The sequence below is a fragment of the Thamnophis elegans genome, chromosome 5 (genome assembly GCF_009769535.1).
Source record: "Thamnophis elegans isolate rThaEle1 chromosome 5, rThaEle1.pri, whole genome shotgun sequence".
In the NCBI taxonomy this organism is placed as follows: domain Eukaryota; kingdom Metazoa; phylum Chordata; class Lepidosauria; order Squamata; family Colubridae; genus Thamnophis; species Thamnophis elegans.
The window spans coordinates 100,340,812-100,359,425 of NC_045545.1; the positions used below are offsets into that span (position 1 = coordinate 100,340,812).

The 18,614-nt window shown below is 61.4% G+C and overlaps 2 protein-coding genes across 3 annotated transcripts; one reads left to right on the top strand and one right to left on the bottom strand.

Annotated features, from left to right (window-relative positions):
• Positions 1–75: 75 nt before the first annotated feature.
• Positions 76–6,101, top strand: CTSA (cathepsin A). Its single transcript, XM_032219023.1, has 15 exons — positions 76–180; positions 312–481; positions 554–665; positions 931–981; positions 1,124–1,210; positions 1,297–1,452; positions 1,852–1,943; positions 2,041–2,125; positions 2,222–2,313; positions 2,443–2,521; positions 3,247–3,392; positions 3,477–3,552; positions 4,244–4,333; positions 5,090–5,194; positions 5,692–6,101. The coding sequence occupies exons 2-15, from the start codon at positions 312–314 to the stop codon at positions 5,773–5,775; spliced, it is 1,425 nt and encodes a 474-aa protein (XP_032074914.1). The 5' UTR covers positions 76–180; the 3' UTR covers positions 5,776–6,101.
• Positions 6,102–7,460: 1,359 nt separating this feature from the next.
• PLTP (phospholipid transfer protein) lies at positions 7,461–18,217 on the bottom strand. 2 transcript variants are annotated; one of them, XM_032218890.1, is made up of 16 exons: positions 18,194–18,217; positions 15,889–16,009; positions 15,555–15,654; positions 14,475–14,603; positions 12,683–12,838; positions 12,392–12,455; positions 11,836–11,899; positions 11,646–11,737; positions 9,869–10,045; positions 9,683–9,742; positions 8,642–8,806; positions 8,378–8,445; positions 8,228–8,270; positions 8,010–8,073; positions 7,758–7,834; positions 7,461–7,670 (listed from the first exon to the last, which is right to left on the bottom strand). In XM_032218890.1, exons 2-16 carry the CDS (start codon positions 15,995–15,997, stop codon positions 7,563–7,565), a joined length of 1,476 nt encoding a protein of 491 aa, XP_032074781.1. In that variant the 5' UTR covers positions 15,998–16,009; positions 18,194–18,217; the 3' UTR covers positions 7,461–7,562. The 2 variants fall into 2 exon arrangements, with proteins under 2 accessions (XP_032074781.1, XP_032074780.1); XM_032218889.1 differs by lacking the exon at positions 18,194–18,217 and adding an exon at positions 16,991–17,361.
• Positions 18,218–18,614: the final 397 nt, after the last annotated feature.

Here is an 18,614-nt window from a genome sequence, read left to right on the forward strand (position 1 = left end):
GGCGGCGCGCCCCCCCATTGGCCGCTGCTCGCTCCGGGCCCCGCCCCGCCCGTCAAGTGACCAGGGCCCGGCGGGGAGCGGCAGTCACGTGCGCCCGGTCGCCGCTGCTGCCGCTGTTGCTGTTGCCGCCGCCGGAGCCCCAGGAGCCGCCGCCGCCGCCCGCCCGCCCCCCGTGGCCAAGTGAGCTCCGGCGGGCGCGCGAGGGACGCTGCCGGGACCCCGCGGGGGAGGGTTGGGGGCCGCCTCCCCCCGCCGGAGCCCCCGCCGGAGCCTCCGCTCTGACCGCCCGCCCTGCGCTGCCTTCCCCGCAGATGCCGCTGCTGCCGACACTGGTGCTGCTGGGCGCCGCCGCCGCCGCCTGGTCCGGCCCGCCGTCGTCCAAGTTCGCCATCGACTTCCTGCCGGGGCTGCGCAAGCAGGCGTCCTTCGAGCAGTACACGGGCTTCCTGAGCGTGGACGGCGACAAGCACCTGCACTACTGGTAGGCTGGCGGCCGGCGGGGCGGGTGGCGGGACGGGACGCCCCCCCTCCGACCGCCGCTTCCTCTCCGCAGGTTCGTGGAGGCGCAGGAGGCGGACGGGGAGACGCCGCTGGTGCTCTGGCTGAACGGGGGTCCCGGCTGCAGCTCCATCGCCGGCCTCTTGACCGAGCACGGGCCTTTCAGGGTCAGTAGCCCCCCCCTCGCCTGGGGCCCCTGTGGGGGTGGGAGGCAGGCCGTGGGCCCCCTCCCCCGTGCCCCTGGGGCAGCTTCCCTCCAGCTGTGCTGGGGGCCCTTGTGGCTCTGGCATTTGTGAGGTCACACCCACCCCTGCAGCTGCTGCCTCCCTTGGGGGGGGGGCTCTTGTGCCTTCCAAGCTGCCGGGGGGGGGGGCAGAGAGGCTGTGGGCATCCCGGGGTCTCCACTGAGGAGGGTCCCTTCTTTCCCTTCAGGTCCAGCCAGACGGGGCCACCTTGACCTACAACGAATATGCCTGGAATAAGGTGACTCCCCCACCCCCCCGCCCTGAAAGCTTGGCTGGAGCATCTCCTGCCCACCCCCACTCAGAGGGCAGGAGAGGCAGGGGGGCAAGATAGCACCTCCTGCCCCCCCCATGGAGCCTCACTCCTCCTCCTCTCCCTCCAGCTCGCTCACATCCTCTACCTGGAGTCCCCCGTTGGCGTCGGCTACTCCTACTCGGACAGCCAAGACTACCACACCAATGACACAGAGGTGGGTGCTGACCCTTGGCCCCTGCCCCCCCCCGTGCCCTGCCCAGCCAGCTGGTGCCTGGCATGTGCCCTCTCTGCCCCCCGCAGGTGGCCCGCGTCAACTACCTGGCCTTGAAAGAGTTCTTCAAGCTCTTTCCCGAGCACCTGCCCAAGGACCTTTACCTGGCTGGGGAAAGCTATGGCGGCATCTACATCCCAACCCTGGCAGAATGGGTCATGCAGGACACCAGCCTCAACCTGAAGGTGGGTGTGTCGTTAGGGCCCTGTGGCCCCGGAGCAGACTCCCGGGAGCCTGGCATTAAATGGGCAGGTACGGAGGTGGGTGGGGGCCACAGGGGTGCCCAGGGCATGGCCCCTGGCACTGGACAGCTCTGCAGAGAGTGGCAAAACCGGAATCCCCCCCCCCCCCCACCAGCAGCAGCTGCCCCTCCCTGAGCCTCCCTCCAGCTGCTCTCTTGGGGAAGCAAAACCAGGGCTGGGACAAACGCCTGCCCCCTTTCCCTGACATCAGTGGGGGGAAGCACCGGGGAGGATCTGACTGCCAACAGCCAGTCAACTCCTCTTGTCTGGGGCATTAGGGGTGGGTGGGAGGGGAATGGAGGTGAGGGGCTGCCGGAGGTCACCGGAGGACGTGCCTTTCAGGGCCTCTCGGTGGGCAACGGACTCTCCTCCTACGAGACCAACGACAACTCCTTGGTTTACTTCGCCTACTACCACGGCCTCCTGGGGAACCGGTGAGCCTCTGCCGGGGGGAGGGGGGATCCTGGGAAGGGGCGCTGGCGCTGCGGCCCCAGGGGCGGCTGATGAAGACCCCCTGCTTCTCCTCCACAGGCTCTGGGGAGACCTGCAGCGCTTCTGCTGCTCTGGGGGGAAGTGCGACTTCCACAAGAACCCCAATTTGAACTGCACGGCTGCCGTGAGTGGGGGGAACTGGCGGGAGGGGGGGAGGGCCATAGGGGATGGGGTGGAGGGGACCCCTTGAGGTCATCCGGCTCTCTTGTTGTTCCTCCAGATGGTGGAGATGATCCACATTGTGGACGACTCCGGGCTCAACATCTATAACCTCTATGCCCCCTGTGCTGGGGGGGTGCCGGGAAAGTTCAGGTGAGCGCCTGGTGCTTTGCAGTGGCCCCCTTTCCTCCTCCCCCCTGTGGTGGCGGGCAGGGATCCCCCTGGGTGGAGGAAGCGGGTGAGGGGCCCCGGAAGGCAGCTCAGCCGTTCTCCCCCTGGCAGCTACCTGGACGGGACCATCGTGACCCACGACCTGGGCAACAGATTCCTCTGGCATCCCTTCCGCAGCCTCTGGAGGCAGGTGAGCAGAGGCCGCTTGGGACATGAGCCCCGCTGGGGGCCTCAAAGGTGGCCCTATACTGGTGGTGGTGGGGGGCTCTGGAAACCCCTAAGAGGGGCCTCCCTCAGGGTGGGGGACTTCTTCGGGGGACAAGAGCCATCTTGCTAGAAAGGCCCACCTGAAACGGCCTGAGAAAGCAGAGCGAAGGTTTCATGGGCTTCTGTGCAGCCCCCTCCCCCCACAGGGCCCCCCAACTCAGGCAGCCATGGATTTCAGCCCGTTCTTCAGGAGCAGGAGGAGGAGGAAGGGAGGGAGGGAGGGAGGGAAGGCTCTTCATGCATCTCAGCAGCTTTCCTCTGCCCTTTGAAGGCCTGAAAGCAGCTGACGGAGGGAGGGAAGAATGAATGAATAAATGAATGAATGAATAAGTGAGTGAGTGAATGAGTAAATGAATGAATGGGTGGATGGGTGGGTAAGTGATGGATGGGTAAGTGAATGAATGAAGTGAATGAATGAATGAGTAAATGAATGAATGGGTGGATGTGTGGGTGGGTGGGTAAGTGAATGAATGAATGAATGAATGAATGAATGAGTAAATGAATGAATGGGTGGATGGTTGGGTAAGTGAATGAATGAAGTGAATGAATGAATGAGTAAATAAATGAATGGGTGGATGGGTAAGTGAATGAATGAATGAATGAAGCTGGAAATCTCCTGGAGCAGCCACTGTGCTTGGAATCCCTCAGAACCTGCTGAACCTGGGGGTGACCAAGCATGTGCAGCTGGACCCCCCCTGCATCAACACCACCGGCCTCACCCGCTACCTCAATGACCCCCAAGTGCGCCGAGCGCTGCACATTCAGGACGAGGCCCCCGCGTGGGAGATCTGCAGGTGAGGGGGGAGCACAGGGCAGCTCCTGGTGCATTGGGGGGGGGCCTTCTGCAGGCCACCCCCTAATCGAGGCCCTTTTTGCAGCTTTAACGTCAGCCGTGGCTACAAGCGGCTCTACTCCAAGATGAACGACCAATACCTGAAGCTGCTCAGCACTGGGGTGAGTTGCTGGGCTCAGCAGTGGGGTTGCTGGGTGGGGGAAGGGAGAGGGGATGGGGATGACAACGTTCCTTGTTGCCCTGCCCCCCCCCCACCACCCCCAGTGGAGGGGAAACCAGGCTGGCCCTTCCTCCAGGAGTTTGTAATCCTGGGCGGTTTCTAGAATAGGATACAGCTGGGACCCTGGAGGTCTTCTAGTCCAGCCCTCAAGCAGGAGCTCTTATTCCACTTCGGACAAGTGCCTGTCCAGTCTCCCCTTAAAAACCTCCAGCGATGGAGTGACCACGATTTCTGGTGGCAAGCTGTTCCGCTGGTTGGTTGTTCTAATTGTGAGGGAGTTTCTCCTTAGTTTCGGTTCCCCAGCCCTGCCCTCAGACGCTTTGGAGAAGAGGCCGAGCCTCCTCTTTGTGATAGCTCTTCCAACACTGGGAGGCTGCCCCCCCCCCGTGTGTCCCCCCCCCCCCCGTCCTTCTTTTCCTTAGGCTGGCCACGCCCAAATCCTTCTGCCGCTCTTCCTGTGGTTTTCTCTCCAGGCCTTGGATGCCCTCAGCTGCTCTCCTCTTCCTCCTTTTCCCAAAGTCCCAACATCTCTTTTGTGATTGACCCAAATCGGTTGCAGGATTCCAGGTGGGGCCTCAGGAGGGTTTTATGAAGCAGCACTAACTCCCCCCCCCCCCCGGTCTCCCCTGCAGAAATACCGCGTCCTGCTCTACAACGGGGACGTCGACATGGCCTGCAACTTCCTGGGGGACGAATGGTTCGTGGAGTCCCTGCAGCAGAAGGTGGGCTGAGCTGGGGAGGCTCTTGAGGGGAAAGCCCCCCTCCCCTCTGCACCCCTGGTTCCAGGCAGCCCCTGCTGGCCTCCCCTGCGCTGTCTCCTGGGCCCCTCGGGTCCACCTCCTCCCGGTAGTCCTCGACTTACGACCACAGTTGAGCCCCAATTTTCTGTCGCTAAGCAAGACAGTTGTTAAGTGAGGTTTGGCCCATTTTATGCCGTCCTTGACACGGTCGTTAAGTGAATCGATGCAGTTGTTAAGCTGCTACCTGCCTTCCCCGTGGACTCTGGTCGTCAAAAGGGAAGCCAGGCCATAAATAGGACCCAGTTGCTGAGTGTCCAAATTTTGACCACATAACCACGGGGGATGCTGCAACGGTCATAAGTGTGAAAAGCAGTCACACTTTTTTCAGTGCTCTTGCAATTTTTGAATGGTCACTAAATGAACTGTTGCACGTCGAGGACTACCTGTGTGTAGAGCCCCCTTGCAGGGAGACAGGCAGCATAGATGCTTAATAAATGATGCATAAACAGATTCTCCACCCAGCAGCTCCTCCCCCCTCTGGGTCGGGGGATGTGTGGAAGGTGATGGGGCTCAGGGATTGTGGGGGGCACAGCCTCCAGCGCTGGGGTTGCCTCGCCAAACTCCTCCGGTGACCCTCCCCATTGGGCCGGGCTGGGTGCTGCCTGCCCCTCATCACGCTTCCCCTCCGGAAGCCCAGAGACCCTCACGGCTGGCCCCCACGGGCCCTCTTGCTGGCAGGTGGAGGTGGCCCGGAGAGCCTGGATCTTCACGGATGAGGACGGCCAGGATCAGATCGGGGGCTTCGTGAAGGAGTTCACCAACATTGCCTTCCTCACCGTCAAGGTAAGAGTGGGGAGGGGTCTTGCGGGAGCCAAGCTCGCCCTCCCAGAGTCCCAGGGAGGCTACCTGTCAGCCGTCCCACTGGAACTCCTGGGTTGTTATTCAACCAAGAGAATCACTTGACTGATAATCCCACAGAGGCACAGTTGTAGCAAAGCCAGTTCTAAGGTTTTCGCGCGAAAACCAGTGTAGGTGAAACCCCCTTTTTCCCCCAGACCTCCTTATGGTCCATTGCCCACCAGTCAATTGCCTTCATTTTGTTTTGGGAACAATCTGAGCCCCTCCCCAGCATTTGACCTTGGGGTGCTGGGACTCTCCCGGGCTACAGACGGCTCCCTTGCATTCCCCAATCCCCCCCCCCCCCAGGCCAAGTCCTCCCATGCATTCCATTGCTTTCCCTGCCCCCTCCCAGCTTCTGTTTCTGGCTGCAAGGAGGGGGAGGGGTGCGTGGCGAGTCAGCCGTGACGCTCCCATCGCTTCTTCGTCTCTCCCTTCCGCAGGGTGCCGGCCACATGGTGCCCACTGACCAGGCACGGGCGGCCTTCCACATGATACAGCGGTTCCTCAGCCGGCAGCCCTTCTAAGCCTAGGAACAGCACTTTCCTGGGGAGACCGGCCCCCTCCCACTGCGGCGCTCCTGACTGGCCTTTGGTAGACGCCTGGAGGGTCTCGGGCCCTGGGTGGGTCCTCTGGCAGGGCCCCGTCTCCCCTCCACCCTTCTCTGCACATTTGCACTGTCCTCAGGGAGGAAGCAGGTCCTCTCGCTGCCCTCCCCCGGGGGTGGGGGGTGGGGGGCCGTTTCTCAGCCTTGTCCTGGCTGCTGTTGAAGGAGGAAGTGGAGGTCACGAGCAGCCGCCTTCTCCTTTCTGGTCCAAGCAAGCGATTAAACGGTTATTTTTCTAATGGAAAAGGAGCGGAGTGATTTGTGGAGAAGGGGCTGCCTTGGAGCTGGGTCTGGGGGTTGAGGGTCTTCCTGAAGCAGAGCCGGAGGCTTGGAGGAAGAGACCGGACAGCCCTGTGGCCAGAATGGTCTCTATGGTAAAAGTGTCAGCCTTGTGGACTCCCAGCTGTGCCGGCTGGAGGATTCTGGGAGTTGTAGTCTGCAAGTCTTAAAAGTGCCGAAATTGGGCGCCCCTGGTCTCAGATCTCCCGCTTGAACGAGGGTTGGACTAGAAGGCCTCCAAGGTCCCTTCCAACCCTCTTCTTCTGTGATTATACTCTTTCCGTCCTTCCCCCCTCCAGCCCTGTCCTCTGGGCTGCCCCAGAATCCGCTGGTGGGGGGGGGGGACAGCAGCCGGGAGGTGTTTTCTGCAGAGCTGAGCATCTCCGGGAGGCAGCAGTGGTGCCAACCTCTGGGACCTGCAGCTCCCGCACCCAGGGTTCTGCAGCAGCCTGCCCCTCCCGAAAGAGGAGGGGGTGCCCAGGCAGCTGCAGCAGGGAGGGGGGCCTTCGCTCTGCGTGCCCCACCCACCCGCCAGCTGCCTCTCCCTAAATTAAGCCCTGGAGACAGGGAGGGGGCTGGACTGCAGCCGAGTTGTGGCAACGGTTCAGGGCTCCCTTTAGGGCTGAGGAAGGAGTGAGTCGCTCCAGATTTTGGGCTGCTGCTGTCAGGTGAACCCCCAAACTAGGCGGGTGAAGAGCTTGTGCCAGGGTGGAGCCTGGTTCAGTCCGAGAGCAGTTTGGGCTCTCTGAGCAACTATCCCGAAGTTCCCTGACTTGGGGGGGGGGGGAAGGTGAGCTCAGCACCCCCCAGGCTCCTGAGCCCAGGAAGGGCCGAGGCCTTTTGGCTTGAGACCCAGAGGTGGTGCAGGTGGTGCACTGAGCCTCTTGCCCAGCCTGGATGGACAACCAAGACTTTGGCTCGATCTGCATTTGCTGGGCAGGAGGGGGTGGGCTACGGTGCGATGTGGGGTGCTCCCCTTTGCTGGGGGGGCAGCTCAAAGCCCTGGGGGGAGGGTGTTGGCCGAGAGCGGTCTCTGAGTCCACGGTGTGGCCCACCAGCGGTCAGCAGAGCTGATTCGGACAGCGGGGAGGTTGGGGAGGAGGATGGGCCAGTCCTGGAGTCTGGGGAGGCCTGGATGAGGGCTCCGTGCCGGAGGCAGAGAGGGGGCCAGGGCCGTCTGCCGGTTATCAGCTGCCTTCAGAGGCAGACAAAGAGCTGGAGCCTCTTCCCAATGTGGCCTGGGCAGGCCCGCCTGGCAGGGCTGTTGTAGGGGTGGGAGAGGAGCCCTCCCCACCGGCAGCCCCTCCCTTAAGACAGGAGCCAGAGTCGGGCAGCGAAGCTCTTTATTCAGCTGCCCCAGAGGCTTACAAGGACCTTCGTGTCCGGCAGGGTGTGGTTGGGGCCAGGTGAGGGACGGGATCCGGGGCCCTAGGCAGCCCTGGAGGCCAGAGAAGGGCCCGGTGTGGCCCGGAGCTTCTCGATGACCTCTCGTAGCCCTTTGCTGAAGTGCAGGTCTGCTCCGATGGTGAGGTAGCCCTGGGGAGGAGGCAAGGAGGAGGGTGGGGGGCTTGTGGGGCAGAGCCTCCCAGCGCCAGGGGTCCCGGTGGGAGGGTTCCTACTTACCAAGTGGCTCCGGATGGTCTCCTTGGTGAAGTCCATGCCTTCGGGGAGGGGGATCCGGACCCCTTTCATGGTCTTCTCTGAAAGGGAGAGGAGGAGGGAGGGGCTTCGCTGGCCTGGCCCATGGCTGAATCCTCAGGGCAAGGGGGCGTCACCCGGCCACTCTTCTGCAGCCCACCCACCCACCCAAAGGCCAAGGATCCAGCTCCCTGCCCCCACAGAGCTGCCCACATGATCCCCCCCCCCCGTGCCTACCGTTGATGAAGGGCATGATGGTCATTTGTAGGAGGGTTTTCAGGGGGGCTTGCAGCGGGAGGAGCTGGAGGGGGAGAGGGGGAGGGGTTGGGACTGGTCTTGCAGAGAAGGGGTTTGGCTGGGGCGGGATAAGCACCGGGAGCCCCCTCCCCATCAGTCAGGAGGGCCTGGGCCCCTGCCTCTGCCCCTCCCTCGCCTGACCCCAAAGTTAGACTTACTGCCAAGGATTCAAGGGCTGACTGGTTGGAGTAGATCCGGAACCTGAATGGGGGGGGAGAGGGGTGGTGGTAGAAGTGCTACCAAATTGAGGCCACTGGTCATCCCCCACCCCCCACACACACGGGCACCCCAGGGACCCCCAGCTCTACCTTCGGAGGTCCAGCTGCACCCGAAGAGCCTTGCCGTGAAGGACCACCTTGGCGCTTAAGCGGGATTCCTGCGGGGGGGGAGAGGCCACAATGGGGGGGCAGCTGGAGCATGGCCTGCAGACCCCTCCCTCAGCTCTGCCCCCCCCCCATCAGACCTTGCGGATCCCAGGAGCAGCCCAGGAGGAAGGAAGCCTCTTGCTCAAGGCCATCAGGAGGATGAAAACCCCTCCCCAGGGCAGGGGGAGTCCCTGGGGGGGGGCTCACCATCGTCAGGCTGGAAAGCAGAACGGGGGGCTGGTTCAGGGGGGCCAAGAAGATGTTGAGCAGGGCGGAGACGGAGACGGAGGTGCCGGAGGTCCGGATGGTGCAGCGGGGGGCTTCGGTCACCTGCAGCTTTAAGGTCAGGGGTGCGTCCACCACATCGGGGTTCTGGGGGGAGGACAGAGGGTCAGCTGGGGGGGGGGCAAGCAGGCCCTGCTGGGTTTCTCTGGAGAAGAAGTCTGGCTAAAAAGGAACCGGAAACGGCCTTGTGACTTTTGGCTCCCTCGTAATAAGGAATTGAAAATAAAACTTCTGGTTTTGACTCCCACATTTGGGAGGGGGACAGAGGGGGGGGGCTTCTTCAGAGGACTGTAAAGGGGAAGCGGATGAAGATAAATCGGGGTTGTAAGATGCAAAACTGGCAAGATTTAGCACAGAAATCTGGAGAGAAGTTTATGACGCTCAAAAGTGCAGAGAAGAGCAACCAGGATGATGACTGGAGGCTAAAACATAGGAAGAACGGTTGCAGGAACTGGGCCTGGCTAGTCTAGGGAAGAGAAGGACCAGGGGAGACAGGAGAGCATCTTCCAGTATTTGGGGGGCTGCCCCAGAGAGGAAGAAGGGGGCCAAGCTGTTTTCCAAAGCTCCTGAAGGCCGGAGAAGGAATCATGGATGGAAACTGACCAAGGAGAGATTCAACCTGGAAATAAGGAGGAACTTTCCTGACAGTGAGAACAATCAACCCATGGAAGAGAAGTTGCCTTCGGAAGGTGTGGGAGCTTCGTCCCTGGAGGCTTTCAAGAAGAGACTGGACTGCCATCGGTCAGAAATGGTGTAGGGGGTTGGACTAGATGACCCACAAGGTCCCTTCCAAATCTGTTAATTATTATGGGCTGCTGCATAGTCAGCCAGACGTTATACTGGCAATGATGAAATTTATTTGCCCCCCCCCCATCTGGTTTCCAAAGGAGACGATTCCTGGGGGGGACAATGGGGTCCTTCCTGCAGAATCCCCTTCCAAGCTGCCCCCTCCCCCCCCCTTACCAGCAGCACGATGCTTCCGAAGAAAGAGGCTCTCAGCAAAACCTGCAAATCCTTTGGCACCTGCAACGGGGGGGGGGAGGCATAAGACGGGCAAGGCAGCAGCTTCCCCCCCCCTCCCCGCACCTTCCCTGCCAGCCCTCTCTCTCTCCACCCCCCCCAGAGAGACCCCTGCCCAGCGTGGCCTACCTCGTCCCCTGCAAACTCCATGTTCAGGACCCCCGCCCGGTAGTAGGAGAAGAGGGCGGAGTCAAAGAAGTACTCGGAGAGCCCCATGTAGACCATCCGCTCCGTCTCCCTCAGGAGGGGCTCCGGGGCTGCGTTGGGCAGGGTCTCGTTCTCGTTCCGCAGAGGGAAGAACATGCCCTGCCAGCAGCAGCAGAAAAAGACCCCGGGTCACGCCGGGAAAGAGGGGTCCCCTCCCCTCATGGCTGCCCCCTTGGGACAAGGCCGGGCCACGAATACACGCCAGGGGTCAGGATCAGTGTGTGTGTGTGTGTGTGGATGTTTGCTGTACAGGTAGTCCTCAACTTACAACTTTTCATTTAGTGACCGTTCAAAGTTACAAAGGCACTGAAAAAAAGGGACTGATGACCCACCCAACCTTTGCATGAGCCCCATCACCAGGGGGTCACAAGTCAAGGGCTTGGCCACTAGCAGGGACCTATGCCGGTTGCCGTCTCCTGGGGTCACCTGATCCCCTTTCTGCGACCTTCAACTCAATGGGGGAGGCCAGATTCACTTAACAACCAAGTTACTCACTTATCGCCTGCAGGGATTCACTTAACTCTGGCTAGAAAAGTCACGAGGTCAAGGTTCCCCTCGCTCGAGTGCGTTAGTCTGCGTGAAAGGGACGAGCACCGTCTCCCGAGGGGCGTCTCTCGTCTCCCTTTCAAAGGCCAAGAGCCAGCACAGCTGTCCGAAGACGTCTCCGTGGTCCTGTGGCCGGCATGACTCAACGCACGGAACGCTCTTCCCTTCCCACCAAAGGTGGCTCCTATTTTTCTACTTGTATTTCTTACGTCCTTTCGAACTGCTCGGTTGGCAGAAGCTGGGACAAGCCACGGGAGCTCCCTCCGCTACGCGGCGCTGGGGATTCAAACCGCTGAACTGCTGACCTTTCTGATCAACAAGCTCAGCGTCTGAGCCCCTGAGCCACCCTCGTCCCTTAAGTCATAAAAGGGGTCAAAATTCGCTTAGCAACTTTCTCAGCTAGAGATAGAAATTCTGGGCTGGATGGGGGTCGTAAGTCGAGGCCTGTCTGCATTTTCTTTCCCCGCAGAGGCCTGTGGGGCTGCTCAAGGCCCTTTTCCCAAAAGACGACTGGATTTCCTTGTTCCTTTGTCGTCTTCTTTGGTTCTCCGTAAGTGGCAGCCGAGGAAGCTCCTCGAAGGAGAAGGGAAACGTTTTCACAGGAAGGCAAGGAAGTCCAGGGGCCTTTTGGGAGAGCAGCAGCGCTGGGCTTGAGGGGGCCAAGGAGAGGCCGCCTCTGGCTCCACGTTTCAAGGGTGCTCAGTGTGGCCCTACCCATGTTCTGTTCTGAGCCTTTTGCAAGGAAGGCAGCCCACAGCAAGGCAGGGGTTTGTCCCACCGGCCCTCAAACGTGGCTGCCCTCCTCCTCCTCCTCCTCCTCCTCTTCTGGCACCACTGAGGGTGACTTAATCCGCCCGTCTCAAAATCTCTTGGGTCCCCCACATCCCATAAAGGCTCCCCAAACGTTCCAGCTTTGCGGACCAGCAAGGGGTGGGGAGAGGAAACAGTTTTGTGCGAGGGGCAGATGTGCACACATGCACAGCTCCATTCACACAAGCGATGAGCATTCCCGTGTGTGTGACGGAGCTTCACACTCACACACAGGCGCCCCGCCAGCCAAGGAAGTGGAGCTGCGGATGGACGCTCGCGTGGCCCCTGGGGTTGGGGAGCCCTGCCATAAGGGAGCCCTCCGCAAGGGGCACCTGGCGGGTACCTTAAAATCCAGGTCTATGTTCTCTGGGGTGACACGGGGGTCGTTGAGAAGGGAGTAGTCGCTGCCCACGTACTCGTCCACGGGATTGCGCACTGGAGAGGAGGAGGAAAGGGTGAGGAGGAATCCCGTCGCACCAGAGTCCTCCCTCCGTCCTCTTTGGCAGGGAAAGGGCATGCTGCCCACCACTCACCGGGCACCGTGTCCAGCAGGGAGTTGAGGAGCACCAGCCCAGCGTGGTTGAGCGCAGGGCAGATCTGAAAGGCAGAGAGCTGGTGGGAAAAGGGGAGACCAGCCTCCCTCCGGGAGTGGCGGTGGCTCCGTCGCTGGAGCTCTTCCCAGAGAGACTGGACAGCCTGGTATAAGGCCTTAGGTAGGGGGGTTGGACTAGAAGACCTCTAAGGTCCCTCCCAACTCTATGATTCCACGAAACGCCACATATGGGGCGTCCAAGCGGGTTCTTTACCTAGGCTGGCTCCAAACTCCCACAGCTGCCGGGTGCCCCCACCAGTCTATTCCCTAAGGCTACTCCAAGTAGTAAAGTTCCCTCTGTGGTCGGAAGCCCAGCGGAGCCACTGAGAGAAACCGGGGACAGAGGAGCAGAAGGGGGGAAACTTCAAGGGTTTCTAGGCCAAAATCGGGGTTTCCCTGCTCTACCCTGGACTCGGGGGAGACTGGCACACCTGCCACCTGTGCGCCGCTCCCTTCGCCGTGGCCCAGCAGGGCCCACCTGTGCCTTTTTTGCTCACCTGTTGACTGATTATGTAGCGCATCCCTGAGGTGATGAGTATGGCCACGAATTCATAGACCTTTCTAGAGAGAGTCGGGAAAGGCTGGTCAAGGGGGGGAGCTAGGAGTGTCTCCCCCTCCCCAGCTGCTGCTTCTGCCAATCTCAACGTTTTCTTCCTTGGCAGAGGAAGGCAGCCTGCTTGGCACCCTCTTGGCAGCCCCGGGCCCTGGCATGCCACCCCCGCCACAAGGCCCTTCCTAGGAATCCCCTTGACAAAATGGGCTCCCCCGGAGAGGGAGGGGCCGGTTACCGGAGGGTGCCGCTGAATCCGGCGTGCATCCGGGCGATGGAGGCGTTGCAGCTCATGTTGGCGATCTTGAGCCGGCCGCCCTGGTCCCGGGAGAGCCTCAGCTGCGTGTGGATGTTCACCCCTTCGGCCCACGCCTTGATGGAGCCGATGTCATAGCTGGGCAGAAAGCGGTGGAAGAAGCGGGGGGGGGGAGGGAGGGGGCTTCAGACGCCCCTCTTCCTCCCTCACATACACACCCTCCCTCCCTCCCTCCCTCTGCAGACTGTACAGAAGGCTCCAGGGTCACATCCAGCCCTGGGTTCGAAACGCTGGACTGCCGGACAGGCGTGGGGAATCTATTATAATTAGGAGGCTGAATTGGCATCCGGTTTTTGTTTTTAATGCGGTTGGTTTTAATACGCTCTGTATTGTTTGTTTGTTTTTGTCTTTTTTTCTGTTTTTTGCCTTTATTTGTATGCCGCCCTTTTCCCTGGGGGGACTCAGGGCGGCTCACAATTCAAAAGAGGGAGGGGGAGAAGACAAACAATAGACAATACAGCATATTAAAAAAGAAAACGCAACAATCACACAATTCGAGTGGGGCTACAATCTTATCCCCAGGCCAGCCGGGACAGCCAGATCTTTAACGCAGCGTGGAAGGCCTGGAGGGTGGTGAGGGTCCGAATCTCCACGGGGAGTTCGTTCCAAAGGGACGGAGCAGCCACCAAGAAGGCCCTCCTCCGGGTAGTTGCCAGTCTGCACTGGCTGGAAGATGGAATTCGGAGGAGGCCTAATCGATGCGATCGAATCGGTCTGGTGGAGGTGATTGGCAGGAGGCGGTCTCTCAAGTATCCAGATCCACTACCATGAAGGGCTTTATGGGTGACAAGTAGCACCTTGAAGCGCACCCGGAGATCAACAGGTAGCCAGCGCAGCTCGCGGAGGATAGGTGTTACGTGGGCGAACCGAGGTGCACCCACTATCGCTCGCGCGGCCGCATTCTGGACTAGCTGAAGTCGCCGGATGCTCTTCAAGGGCAGCCCCATGTAGAGCACATTGCAGTACTCCAGCCTAGAGGTCACAAGGGCCCGAGTGACTGTTGTGAGGGCCTCCCGGTTCAGGTAGGGACGCAACTGGTGTACCAGGCGAACCTGGGCAAATGCCCCCCTGGTCACAGCCGACAATGATGTTGTTGTTGTTATTGTTGTTATCCCAGGGATTGTTACGGGTATTCCTCAACTTACGACCACAATTGAGTCCAAAATCCATGTTGCAAAGTTAACCTGTTTTAATAAACAGGTTTTGCCCCATTTTATGACCTTTCTTGCCACCGTTGTTAAGTGAACCACTGCTGTGGTTAAGATAGTAACATGGTCGTTAAGTGAACCTGGCTTCCCCTGTTTGTCAGAAGGTCGCAAAAGGGGATCACGTGTCCCTGAGACACTGTGACCGTTATAAATACGAGTCTATTGCCAAGCATCTGGATCAGTGTTTCTCAACCTGGGCAACTTGAAGATGTCCGGACTTCAACTCCCAGAATCCCCCAGCCAGCGAATGCTGGCTGGGGAATTCTGGGAGTTGAAGTCCAGACATCTTCAAGTTGCCCAGGTTGAGAAACACTGATCTGGATTATGACCACGTGACCAACCAGGGGGATGCTGCGATGGTCGTAAAACGGTCACAAGACCCTTTTTTTTCAGGGACGTTGTGACTCCGAATGGTCACTAAATGAATCGTTTCCAGTCTAGGACTACCTGAATAAGAAGGGCGGCTACATAACCGTTTTAGACGGACGAGCGAAGGAGCCACTCACAAGAACCAGTAGAGCAGCTGCCGCCGGAATCGCACCCCGATGGAGCCGTTGTTGATCCGGAAGGCCAGGAATTGCTCCGGCTGGAAACGGAGCTCCGAGAAGTTCAGCTGCAGGTGAGTCACCTTCACGCTGCAGGGAGAGACAGTCAGCTGGGGATGGGGGAATCCCCTCTCGGGCCAGGCCCCTGCCCCCTACCCTGCCTCCCCCCTGCTCCTCCCCTGCTATCGGCCCCCCTGGTGCCAGCCCCCCCCCCCCCCCAGGCTCAGCCTGTGTGGGAACCGTGCATCGAGGGCCATGGGGGAGAGGAAGGAGAGGAACATGGGGAGTCTGGGTGGTGGTGGGGGGCTGGAATGAAAGGGCTTGGAGACCCTGGAAGCCTTTCCTGATTGGCCGCTTCCACAGGCACCAACGTTGTTGTGGCGACCCTGGGCCAGGTTCCAGCCCTGCCCTGCCCAGCCCTGCCCTGCCCAGCCCAGCCCAGCCCCGGGCAGGGACAGGCTGATCTCTTCAGTCATGCAACACAACCCATGTGCTTTTTTTCCCTTGCATAAGCTGTCAGAGAGCCAGAGGGGTAAACTCCATTGCTCTTCCCTGCCTTATTTGAAGAGCTCCTGCAATCAATCCAGATTTGATCGGGCCCTGATAAATCCCTGGGAGAAGCCTCCTTATTTTAGGATGGTGGAGAGACAATTCCATACGCACACGTGCGTGCACACACACACACACACACACACACACACACACACACACTCCTACGACCGCAGCACCCTTTCCCTGCATTAATGCCTTAACCCAACTTGATCAGCAGCTGCGGCTGCTTCCCCTGGTCCCCTCTGGTGGGAGGTGGGAATGGCTGTGGGAGACGGGGGAGAGGGGCTGCGCCTCCCTGGGCTGCCATGGCCGAAGCGAATTCTGGCCCGCTGGCTGTCTGGGTCACCCCCAGTTTGCAGAATGGATCTGCCAGCTGAGGGGCCCAGCAGACCCTGGGGAGCTGCAGGCCAGGCGGGCTGAGGGGGGCCGAAGGGCTCTTGCGGGGAGCCAGGTCCTGAGGCCTGCAAGCAGCCTGCCCAGCTGACTCACTTGCTGATGTTGTAGTGGAACTGGGCCTGCTTGCCATGCAGGTCGGGGATGGAGATGCTCTCCAGCTCCTGCTCCACGAAGCGCAGACCCTCCTCCTTCACTGCAAGAGACACCCCCCACACAGGCATCACCCCCAGCGCCTCTGCTGGCAAGGAACCCCCAGCCCAAACCACCAGGGAAGGGAGGCCGTCCCTCTTGCCTGGGTGGGCAATGGGCAGTGCCAGCCAAAACCAGCGGGGGTGGGGGGGAATGGGGATCCCTCTGCTGGAGCCAGAAGGGGAGGCATCCCCAAGCCTGGGCTCCCCCCCTCTACAGCCCCTCCCCCGCCACTTACCCAGCGCGAGGCCCTTGTCCGTGATCCTCATCTTGCAGGCAGGGGTGTGGGCAGCCCCAGAGGCTGTGCCCAGCCAGGTCAGCAGCAACAGGAGGCAGTGCAGAGGCATGGCGGCTTTTTCCTGCAAGGGGCAAGAGGTCAGTCTCCGAAGGGTCCACAGGGGGCTCCCCTCAGGCTGGCCCAGTCCTGATGGCATCTGGCAAGCACCCCCTGGGGCATCTGGGTGGGATGGAAGGCCCTCTCCAGCTGAGATGGGCAGCATAATAAGGAGGGAGGGAGGGAGAGAGAGAGAAAGATGGGTGGATGGATAGATATAGTTATAGGTAGATAGATGTGAAGGCGGGGCAGGCAGGCAGGCAGAGCCAAAGGGCGGCAGTGCAGGGCTTCAAAGGGAGCCAGTCCTCAGGGCAGGTGAGGCCACAGGTGGGCGTCTCTCTGCTGGGGCTCTGGGGACCCTCGCCAGGATTTCCTTTCCACAGCTTTAAGGAGTCGGTGGGCAGAGACCAAGCGAGGTAGGCAAAGTATCGCAGCTTGGCGCAGAGAGACGGCCCAGCGCCTGCTTCTCCCAAAGACCTCGCAGCCGCAGCTTCATCCGCTCCGGTCCCCGGAGAAAGCAGCTCCGGCTCCAGGCCCCCAGCCCGACTCTCCTCCCCGAAAGGCCGCGGCCACCCGGGAGGACTCAGGACTGGCTCCCTTGGCGCCCCCATCCAGGCGCTGCGCGGCCCGAAGGGAGCTGAGCTGCGCGGGTCCCGTCTGCGGGGAAGGGGGCGGCTGGGACTGGGCCTTCAGTGCGGGGCCGGGAGGGTCCCAGCAGCCGCTTCTGGGAGTTCGGAGCCCGCCCGCCTAAGCGACCCCGCGAGAGGCGCCCGCGGCAGAGGCAGCGCGCCGGCCGAAGTTGCTCCCGCGGGGTCCCAAGTGTGGAAGGCGAGGTTGGCTCCGGCCGGGAGACGCGCTTGACGCGAAGGAGCGGAGCAGGGCAGAGCGGCGGCCGAGGGGGGCGGCTTCTCCGGGGCCGGGGACAGGAATTGGGGCGGGGGGCGCGAGGAAAGGGGATCCCCCCCAGCCCGCCCTCCAGAGCCGCCTTCGCCTCGTGCCCACTTGCCGGCATTCCCGCTTTCTCTTCTGCGGACCCTCGCGCTCCGCCAGCCGCCTTTATACTCCCTCCCGGCGGCTTTCCGGAGCCCGCCCCAGCCGGACGGAGGGAGGGGAGGGAGGGGAGGGAGAGTCCAGGGGCGCGCGGGGCTTCGTCGTCGCTAGCCGGGATGCCGGGGCTGGGCCGCCTGGGCAAGGGCTGGCAGCCGCGGCGTCTCTCCGCACCCGGGGCGAAGTTGGCGCGAGGAGAGCGCGGACGGCAGCCCGGGGTTGTGTCTGGCAGGGAGGGAGAAGCCGCCCCCCTCGTGGCCGAGGGGAGCCCTGGCCTCGCCCGCCCCCACGGAGGGTCCCGGCCTCTGTCCGGGAATGGCGAGGGGGCCGCGGTGGGATTGCTGCCGTCCAGTCCTGTGGCTGGGAAGGGAGGGGCAGACTCTCCCCCCCCCCCCAAGCGGGATGCCTCCTGCGCACTGAGGGCTGAGAAGGGGCTACCCGTGGGCCGGAGAAGGGAGCTGCAGGCCTTTGCAGGGGACGGAGGGAACCCCGCGAAAGGTCCACACTCGTTGCAGAAGGCCTGTTCACCCACAAGGAGGAGAGGAGCTGCCCCCCTCCAGGGTGGGGGCAGCCCAGCCAGGGGGCCAGAAGAACCTGACCGTCCGTGGTGGGCTTCCACCCCCTTCCAGGGCCCCTGCACCCCCCTTGGCTACAGGCCTAGAAGGAGCCGCCTTCCTTGATCTCCCCAGGAAATGCGCTCCACATCCTGTCTCCAGAGATCCGCTTTCCTGCAAGAGGGGAGGGTGGGGGGCTCCTGTGCGGAAAACCAAGATGGTGCCACCCCCTCCCCACCTGCTAGGAGGCTGTTGCTAGAAATCCCTCTGTTTTGTTAGCTGCTTGGATCCAGTTGCCCTGAGGTGGGTGGGGGGGGGGGGATTGTAGGCTGAGCCAAGACCTCCGTTTGATGGGGGGGGGAGGATGAAAGCAGAATCAAAGCCTCCCTCTGTCCCCCCCCTCCTGGACTCCCCCATCACAACATGGGCGGGGGGGGAGCCCTGCCAGAGGTCCTCTTCCCTCCCACCCCTTCCTACCTCTACCCTTTTCTAGGCCCAAAGCCCCCCCTTTTATCCTCCGCAACTCTATCAGGGAGGGCAGACAGGGTGGATGGGAAGGGGCTTCATGGCTGAAGGGGGGGGGAATCTCCATCTGCTTTCTCACTCACCAACTTCCTCCTTCCAAATTCTGCCACTCAGCAGTTCTGAGCTGGATGGTTTCCTCTTTGTCCCAAGGACACTCCGCAGCCACAGGATACGGGCGACCCAGAGTTTCTCCTGCCCCCCCCCCAGCACTAAATCACAAAATCTCCAGAGAAACAGACGGGGGGGGGGGAACGGGACAGGGGACTGGACGTGGCTCCCATCCCCTGCAAGGGAATTGAAATCCTGCGTCGGAGGGGCTGGCTGGCAGGAGGCTCCTCGGTTTTCAGAGAGGAGGAAGGGGCCCTTCGGTGACTCCAGTCAAGCTGGGTCTTTGGAACCCCCAAACTCCAGGGGGGGTCACTTGACTTTCGGAGGAGCAGCTGCTGGGGAGGAAGAGCAGGAGGGAGGATTCCCTTCGCCCTCATCCCCAGCAGCTCTTCAGCC

Excerpts from the sequence above, each read along its gene's own strand:
- CTSA (XM_032219023.1), top strand. The coding sequence starts at position 312 with ATGCCGCTGCTGCCGACACTGGTGCTGCTGGGCGCCGCCGCCGCCGCC. Across the intron at positions 482-553 it reads GACAAGCACCTGCACTACTG|GTTCGTGGAGGCGCAGGAGG; the intron begins GTAGGCTGGCGG and ends TCCTCTCCGCAG. Across the intron at positions 3,393-3,476 it reads CCCGCGTGGGAGATCTGCAG|CTTTAACGTCAGCCGTGGCT; the intron begins GTGAGGGGGGAG and ends CCCTTTTTGCAG.
- PLTP (XM_032218889.1), bottom strand. Across the intron at positions 11,738-11,835 it reads CCTGCTGGACACGGTGCCCG|TGCGCAATCCCGTGGACGAG; the intron begins GTGAGTGGTGGG and ends CCTCCTCTCCAG. Across the intron at positions 7,671-7,757 it reads AGACCATCCGGAGCCACTTG|GGCTACCTCACCATCGGAGC; the intron begins GTAAGTAGGAAC and ends CCTCCTCCCCAG.